Source organism: Dipodomys ordii, unplaced genomic scaffold (genome assembly GCF_000151885.1).
Source record: "Dipodomys ordii isolate 6190 unplaced genomic scaffold, Dord_2.0 Scaffold78, whole genome shotgun sequence".
Classification (NCBI taxonomy): Eukaryota; Metazoa; Chordata; class Mammalia; order Rodentia; family Heteromyidae; genus Dipodomys; species Dipodomys ordii.
In genome coordinates, this window is record NW_012267294.1 from 4,773,624 (window position 1) to 4,782,938 (window position 9,315).

The 9,315-nt window shown below is 39.6% G+C and overlaps 1 protein-coding gene across 1 annotated transcript in view; it reads right to left on the minus strand.

The window, feature by feature from the left end:
* Window positions 1–385: 385 nt before the first annotated feature.
* Window positions 386–9,315, minus strand: part of LOC105991876 — a 22,688-nt gene continuing 13,758 nt past the window's right edge. Inside the window, exons 7-10 of the mRNA XM_013024618.1 lie at window positions 8,488–8,712; window positions 7,353–7,533; window positions 5,490–5,726; window positions 386–702 (exon numbers count right to left, since the gene is read on the minus strand). Of these exons, the coding sequence (XP_012880072.1) occupies window positions 386–702; window positions 5,490–5,726; window positions 7,353–7,533; window positions 8,488–8,712 (960 nt within the window). The remainder of the gene's footprint in view (window positions 703–5,489; window positions 5,727–7,352; window positions 7,534–8,487; window positions 8,713–9,315) is intronic.

A 9,315-nucleotide genomic window follows, 5' to 3' on the forward strand; every position in this document is an offset into this window, starting at 1 on the left:
GTCATAGGGGAGCTCTGTGTGGAGTCTTTTGAGGAACCTCCATACTACTTGCCAAAGTGGTTGAACAATTTTACGCTCCCACCAACAATGCAGTAGGGTTCCCTTCTGTCCACATCATTAATATTGAATATTCAAGAGTGGTAGAGCTCTTGCCAAGCATGGGTTTAATACTCAGAATAGTAAGAAAAAAATGCAAACCCAACAATGGCAAAAAGAACAAAATCAACCATGTGAGGGAATAGATTGTGTAAAGACAGAAAATATTTTGATATACATTTAATAAACAAATTGATATTAAGTGATTAAAAAAGTGATTTTTTTCTAAATTAAGTGTGCTTACTAAATATTTATGATACTGAATTTCCATTCTAATACATTCTCTAGTTTAAATTACAGACAAAATCATGACCAACCCCCAAATAGCCAAACTGGTTGCAGAAATATTGATGCCCAGAGCAGGGATGCTGGAATCTTGTGGAGCAGTGAACCTAATTGCTAGTTTAACTTCTGAGATGAGATGAGATTCATTGTTGCCTTTGATTGCAGTGAAGATCTTGGTGCCATTCTCTACTTTAAAATGTTCTGCTTTAAATCCAAATGTTTCTTTAGAGCCAGCCTCCTTAGATGTCAGATCAGCAGCACGGTCAAAATCATGTTGGAGCTTCTGGAAAGACTTACTTCTTCTTATGGTGTAGTTGGCAGCTGGAACACAGACAGACAGGATGGCTCACTGCAGGCACGCTGCCTGGTGGGCACTGATCAGATGCTCACTATAGTTTAGAGAACACCAGTTACAACGTTTGTCTGGTTATACCATTATTCTTAGTGTAACAAGTACACCAGATTTTCAAAATGTATTGTATGATCACAGAAAATTTTCATTCACTGTCATGAAGCACTGAGCCTCCCTCCCTGCCAGAATTTAGTTTATACAGAGAGATATACAGGGCTGAATGAGCTTTTTGATTTGGAACAGGGAGCACAGGAATGCTCAAGTGTGCTTTCTTATGAAGCTGAAAGAAAGTAATATGAGAGGGGAAGAAGTGAGATGATCAAGGAACAGAAGAGTGGGAGGAGACCCAAAAGCTGGAGTTTGTACTAAGCTCAGGACCTAGGGCAGACCTTGACTGATGATCTCCATTACTGGTTTTCTAAGTAATAGAACGTTTTGCCTCAACTTTCTCATCTGAAGCTTATCAAACCTGGAAAACATAGATTTAGTCATTCAGTTCTATCAAATATTTATTGAGTATCTCCTACTCCACTGGTGAGAATTATAAACAATGATACATGAAGTGGTTAGCAAAATTAAATACATTAAGAATGAATGTTTGAAATGTTAGCTACAACTATGAAGAGTTAAAAAAGGAAGAAGGATGTCTACATAAATGCTTCATCCTGACTGCTTTTAAAATTCTACCAGAGATATGGAAATATAAATATGTTCTAGATGATACCAGTGGCTCATGGTTGTTTCCTAGCTACCCATGAGGCTAAGAGCTGAGCATGTTGGTTTGTAGTTCAGGCAAGAAAGTCTATGAGACTTAGCTCTAACTAACCAGCAGAAGCTAGAAGTTAAGCTGTGGCTCTAGGGATAGGGTACAAGCCTTGAACAAAGAAGCTCAAACACAGTGCTGAGTCTCTGGATTCAAGGCCTGGGGCTGGCAACCACACGAAAAAGACATATCTTGTAGCTAGGTATGGTGGCTTCCATCTGTAATCCCAGCTACTTAGGAAGGGAAGATCAGAAGAATCTTTGCTCAAGATCAGCTGGGGCATAAAGACTCCCAACATGGTAGAACATACCTTCAATCCATACTATGCAAAAGGTACAGTTAGCAGAATTGCAGTCTTCTGGCGGTCCAAGCAAGAAGTTTAAGACTGTCTAAAAATGAACCAAATCCAAAAGGGCAGACTCAAGTGGTAGAGTGCTTGCCTCGCATGCTTAAGACAAACCTTATCCCTAATAAAACAACAGAAATGAAAACTAAACAAGAAAGCTTTTCATGTTTAGAAATTGGATGTTAGGGCATCGAATGCCCTTTTTTGAGATAAAGACTTTATTTTTTATGTTTTGTGAAAGGATAACACTATTTTAAGAATGAGGTAAGTAACTTTTGGACTGTTTTTTATTTTTATTTTGATTTTTTTTGCCAGTCTTGTGGCTTGAACTCTGGACCTGAGCTTCTTTGTGCTGAAGGCACTACCACTTGAGCCACAGCCCCACCTCCAGCTTTTATGAGTTTACTGGAGATAAGAATCTTAGGGACTTTCCTGACTGTGCTGGCTTCAGATCAGTCACTATCCTAGATCTCTGCCTCTTGAGTAGCTAGGATTATAGCAGTCATCCATCAGCACCTGGCCTGGCTAAGTTAAGATTAACATGTAGTTTCTCTATACATAGCCTTGTTGGCATACTCTACCATTCTGCACATCAACCTTGTGTTCCACTGAGTAAAGTCTTCTTCTACCTTTCCCTCCTCCACCCTTTCCCCTCCCTTTCCTTCCTCCCATAGTTTAACCAAAATATTATGAAGGTTTTCTTCTTTAATTTTAGTGTTTGGCAGGCCTTGGGTTTGAGTTCTTGGTCTTGCACATGCTAGGCAAGCACTCTCCCACTTGAGACACACGGCCAGCCTGTGTTTGCTGTTAGCTTCATGTTTAGACAGGACCTCACTTTTGCCTTGCACCAGTCTTGGAGCAGCACCACAATCCTCCTGCCTTTGCTTCCTGAACAGCTGAGGTTGCAGGCTCACCTCCGCCATGTGTAGCTCCTTTGTTGTGTTATGATGGGGAATTTTAACTTTTTCTCTGAGCTGTAGTCTTCCTGCAGTCTTCCTACCTCTTCATTAGCTGGAAGTAGAGGCAAGAGCCACTATGACAAGCTACTTTTCCTTTCTTGACCTTGATGATGTCATTGGATTTCAACTCCTTCATTGACTTCATTTTCTCTATCTCTATATGGATTTTTTTTTGTCTGTTGTGGGGACTCAACTCTGCTCTTGGGCCCAGTCCCTGAGCTCCTCAGCTCAAGGCTAGCACTCTGCCACTTGAGCCACAGTACCACTTCCAGTTTTTTCTGCTTATGTGGTGCTGAGGAATTGCACCCAGGGCTTCATGCATGCACTCTACACTGAACCACCTTTTCACCTTCTCTATATGGAAATCTTATTCTTCAAGGCCCAGACAAGACCTCTTTCTCATGAAGTCTTGCTCAAGTAATTCATTGGCCTTGATATTTTCTTCCATGTATTTCTCCTGCATGAAATGGTGTTTTCCAGATTTTTCTGGCTTAAATTTTCATTCTGATGAGATTCTATTGCCCTTGAGAGTAGACTATATGTTTATACTACCATCTAGATGTCACAATATTGTACTGGGTATATATTCGTTTTCCTTAGTTACTAGTTGGCCAATGATATACTTGATAAATTGATACCCCAAATGATGAAAGTAGAGAAGTATAAAATATTGGAATCTTATGTAATTATTTTGGTAATTCTCAATCTGTATTTCTCTTCTTGCTATAATAGGGGATCAAACTCAAGGCCTCATGATTGTTGTTTTTTTCTGGTTAACTGGATATGGAACCTCATGGACTTCTGCCCAAAATGTGATTTTCCATGTCTCAGCTTCCTAAGTTGGTCCAGTTACATGGATGAGCCACTGGCATCTTGGTAAATCAGCAGATTTACCAGGTATGGAAAAGAGGTATGGAAAGTATGACTGGGAAAATATAAGGGCTTCACTCAAGATTATGGAAATGCTCATTTACTCTTTGAGATATCTTTCTTTATCCTTTGCTGGCCCTTGGGCCTTGAATTCAGGGCCTGGACACAGCTTGTTTGCTCAAGGCTAGCACTTGAGGCCACAGCTCTACTTCCTACTTTTGTTCTTTTGGGCAGTCAATTGGAGATAAAAGCCTCATGGACATTCCTGCATGGGCTAGTTTTGAATGATGATTCTCAGATCTCAGCTTTCTGAGTAGCTAGGCTTGCAGATGTGAACCACCACTGCCCTGCTCTTAAGGTGTTTTATGATGTTTAAGGCTAATGCTTGCCAGCCACAATTATCCTTCCTGCCCTTCAGAAGAAAGTACAGGGTGATAATTCCCCAGTGCCTACAAGTAGCACATCACTCCTTTTAGTTTCTGTAATAGCACAAAGGACATTTCATAAGAGACCAGTCTTCTACTGAAGGCTCCACCTTTACCAAATTAATTTAGACCTAAATATTTGATTATATGATTTCCTTCTCGGTGTTTTTAGTGGCAATACTAATATTTGATTTGATTCTGCTATCTATTGAAAAGTCATGAGAAAATGATATATTTCCAAAGTGGTCATAGTGATTGTTTTCAACATTAAAGCAAAAGTATGGATGGATACTCTGTACTGTTTTGGCTTATAAAAGTCTCTTTTTTTATTTTTAAATAAAACAAACATGCCAAGATAAATAATACAACAAGCATGCCCAAACTAATATGGCTTTGTGTGTGTGTGTGTGTGTGTGTGTGTGTGTGTTAGTGTGTGTGTGTTTGGTGTGTGTGAGAGAGAGAGAGAGAGAGAGTCATGGAGCTTGAACTCTAGGCATGAGCACTGTGCCTCAGCTCTTCAAATGAAGGCTAGTGCTTTACCACTGGTTTATTGGAGATAAGAGTTTCACAGTCATGGGCTTGGAAGGTGGCTCAGTAGTAGAGCGCTTGCCTTGCATGCATGAGGCCCTGGGTTCGATTCCTCAGCACCACATAGGTAAAAAGAAAAAAGCCGGAATTGGTGCTATGTCTCAAGTGGTAGAGCGCTAGCCGTGAGCTGAAGAGCTGAGGGACAGCGCCCAGGCCCAGAGTTCGGGCCCCACGACCGGACCCCTCCCCCCAAAAAAGAAAAAGAGTTTCACAGACATTCCTCCCCTGACTGGCTTTGAACTGCGATCCTCAGATCTCAGCCTCCTGAGTAGCTAGGATGACAGGGATTAGCCACCAGTACCAGGCTACAAATATGGCTTTGAAAATATTATTTAGTAAGTGACATGCCATTAGTATTCTATGTCTTATTACTGTGAAATGACTTGTCCGGTCATGTGTCTTTTATGCTCATTGACTTAATAGGGATAGTTTCTAGGAATCTCATGCAGTTTGAAACTCAGTGATTAATGAATAAAATTACACAAGTACAGAATGCTTAGAAAAATGATTTTCCTTGCCAGGGACAGGAAGCAGTTATTCAGGCCTCCCCAATTAAGTTTAGGATGGTTCAAGCTCAGAAAAGCAGGTTGGTACAAAAGAACATGACAAGAGTGGGTTAGAATTCTAGGTTATAGATATAACTTCTCCCAATTTCTATCTCTTCGCCCTTCAGTTTTCACATCTGAAAACAAATAAATAATGGCTCAGGTAGACACCCACAAATACTATTTATAAATGAGACATTAGAAAATGAAAGCTAATAGACATTCTTTTAGAAAATGTAAAAGCTTAATGCCAAGCCTACCTTTGCCTTTATCAAGGGTACTGCCAGGGGCAGTCCATGAAAGGTGAACAGGACCTCCTTGAACCTCAGCCTCCAAGCCTGTGATTTTACTGAGTGGTAACAAGGGAGTATTGTCACCAGCAGGAGGAGCTCCTGATACAGTGAATGACCTTCCTGAAGTTAGTCTGCTGACATCTTCCAGTTGAGCTTCTGCCAAGTCTTTAACTTCAGGTCTGGGTGGGTTCAGTCCAATTACATCTACCCCAAAGAGTAATTTTGTAACTTTTCATAGTCATGTGGATACTTCATCTTGTAGAGGGGTAAGTTAAAACTTAATGGCAGACACAGAAAAGTGACAATTTTTAGTGAAAACAACCCTCTTGTTTTAATACAACTTTGAAATGAATGAGGAAATGTTATGGTATGATAAAACCATCTTTGATCTTTATTAACTGCTTGACTAGAAATTCTTTGAGGACAAAGATCCTTTTGAACTCAGGGTCCCATTCTTACTGGCTAGACACTGTATCACTTAAGCTATGCGGCAGAGCTTTTGGACTTCCTTATGTTCTTTTCTGGATATGGTATCAAGGTTTCTACCCAGGCAAGCCTGGACCTGCAAGCTTCCTATTGAGGCTCCCACAGATGCCCATCATGCCCTTCGTTTTGTTGTGACAGAGGTCTCAGGAATTTTTTGCCCCAGCTTGCCCAGAATTGCAATCCTGCCAATCTCTTCTTTGAGAGTAGCTGGTATGACTAGTGTGAGACATGAGCCTGGTACAAGGATTATCTTTCATTCATCTTTGTAGCAAGCATCTTCTATAGTGCTGGCCTCATACCAGATGCTCAGTCCAAAATTTTTCATTGTAATTGAAATGAACCAGGGTAGATGTTAACAAAACATGTGACAACCTATTTTATACTGCACCCAATATTATGAATACAATTTGGAAACATAGAAGTTGAATACATAATTATATACTTGACTCTTCCATAGTACATAAAATTTCCATGATTGCCACATGGAATGTACAAAAACATGTGACTCGTTTCAATTTTAATGCTACTTACCATTTACAACATAGCCAGGTATGTACAGAGACTTGTTCTGTCATCTTACACTCCGTCTAGCTGTGTGATTTCTTGCCTGGACAAGAACTTTTAAACTGTATCTACCTCTTCCATTGTATTTCATAAAATATCTACGTCTAGCAGTGTGATTTCTTGCCTGGACAAGAACTTTTAAACTGTACCTACCTCTTCCATTGCATTTCATAAAATATCTAGAGTAGATACCATCATTTTTGACAGTATCAGTATCTTTAGGTTCAAATGTAATAGTTATCCAATAAATGCAAATGGATACAGTTTCTCTCCTGGAACAGTAATGATATCAGCAGTTTGGGAGATAGCATAGCACATATGAACACTAGAATTAGACTCCATTCCAACCTTGGCTTAGCCTCATGCTAATATTTTGACATTGAATTAAGTCTAACTGTGATTGTATATATTTAACTGACAATAGCTGCTATTATTTTATAAAAGCAACTTATCAAACTAACACTAAGAATACTGGAGGAGGATTGTATTCATCTATTCCATGAGAAAAATAAAATTTTTTCTTGAGGTTGAAAGATAAACGTGTTTTATTTTACTTTGTCAGACTCAGTAAAATGTTTATAAACATTATAACTTTGAAATATGTAGTATAAACATATATATCCTATGACTTCATCATAGAATACTCTAGATGTTTTCAGTCTAATGTAATTTGAAGAGGATGCTAGTTATCTGCACCATTGTCCAAGAGTTCCAATACTAATTGCTATCCACCTTCCTATTCGATAGTGATTTCTATATTGATTTCCACCGTAAGTATACACTCTTCCCAGACTTTTGCATGAACAGTTCCTGGGTTTATGTGTTGTGCTGTATTTTGACTCCTGTAAGCAGCTGCTGTTACTGGAAGTATGGAAGGATTTCTTGCTCCAGTGATCATTGTGACTGATATCAATTGAGGTTGGGCTTGATTATTTAAAAGTCTGTAAGTCCAAGTACCTGTCTGGAAAAAAAAAGAAAAGAAAAAACTAAACCTCGTTCAAAGCCTTGTTAATATTACTCTTTCCACCCAGTGGCAGTTGTTCAGACCTGTAATCCTAGCTCCTGCAGAGACTGAGATGTGAGGATTGCAGTTTGAAGCCAGCCAGGGCCAGAAAATCTGTAATAAATTTTAATTTCCAATTAAATCAGAAAGAAAGGAAGGATTGGAGCTGGGAAGGTGGCTCAGTGGTAGAGAACTTGCCTTGCATGCCAGAGGCCCTGGGTTTGATTCCTCAGCACCACATAAGCAAAAAAAGAAAAAAGCCATAAGTGGCGATGTGGCTCAAGTGGTAGAGTGCTAGCCTAGAGCTGAAGAGCTGAAGGACATTGCCCAGGCTGAGTTCAGGCCCCACGACTGGACCCCCCCAAAAAAAAAGAAAAAAGAAAGAAAGAAAGGAAGGATTGATACCATGGATCAAGTAGAACAGTGCCAGTCTTGGGCAAAAAGGAGCTCAGGGTCAGCACCTCAGGATGAGCAACAAAATAAACTCTCTCCTTGGGATATAAACTGACTTTAAAATATAAAAAGTTTATGTATATATACATATACATGTACATATATATGTATATGCATATATGTGCAAGTATACATATATATGTACATATATGTGTTGTTGTATGCATGTAGTTTATCTATATCTATATATATATGAGTGTGTGTAATTTTGAGGATGGAAATGGGTTTCATCTATACTAGATAACTGTCTTTTTCCAAACTACACCCCTTGCTCTAATAGCAATGTGAAAGCTGATTTTACAAACTAGTAAATAATATGAATGTGAATTATTACATATTCCATTCATTTATATGGCAGATGACATGTTTTAATTTTAATATTGACAATATACAAGACAAAATCATATTTATAAAGTAGTAATTAATAAAAACAAAGTGAAAATGAAAAAATAGAATTACCTCTGCAATGCCCAGTATTCGAAGATGGGAAGTTCGACTATTTTGCTTATGTTCTTTGAAATCTGAAGTATCATATTCTTTTCCTTTGGGATCTTGGAGAATAATTTGTGGTTTTTGCATTGTCCAGGTAACAACAAACACTGTGTCATTTCCAGTGGTGCTGTTCACAAACACAGTGCCATTGGCCCATGTCTTCCCTGTGACATTCAAGGCTTTGCTTTCCAACTGTTACATCAGTAAAAGGAAACAGGTAAAAGCAATTTGTTATTTATTTTGACAATGTGTGGGCTTGAACTGAGGGACACAAACTTGTTAGGCAGGTGCTCTGCCCCTGAACTACACTTTCAGTATTAGTTTATTTGTTTTTGTTTGTTGGTATTGGGGGGCTTGATCTCTGGGTCTGGATGCTGTCCCTGAGCTCTTCTCAAGGCTGATGCTCTGCCACTTCTGGTTTTCTGGTGGTTAATGGTCAATAAGAGTCTTTTGGAGCTGGGCGCCGGTGGCTCAAACCTGTAATCCTAGCTACACAGGAAGCTGAGATCTGAGGATTGTGGTTCAAAGACAGCCTAGGCAGGAAAGATCATGGGACTCCTATCTCCAATAAACCACTAGAAAACCAGAAGTGGAGCTGTAGCTCAAGTGGTAGAGCGCTCACCTTGAGCTGAGGAGCTGAGGGACAGTGCACAGGCCCAAAGTTCAAGCCCAACAACCTACAAAAAAAAAAAAAAAGAGCGTCGGGGCTGGGAAGGTGGCTCAGTGGTAGAGCGCTTGCCTTGCATGCATGAGGCCCTGGGTTCGATTCCCCAGCACCACATAAGCAAAAAGAAA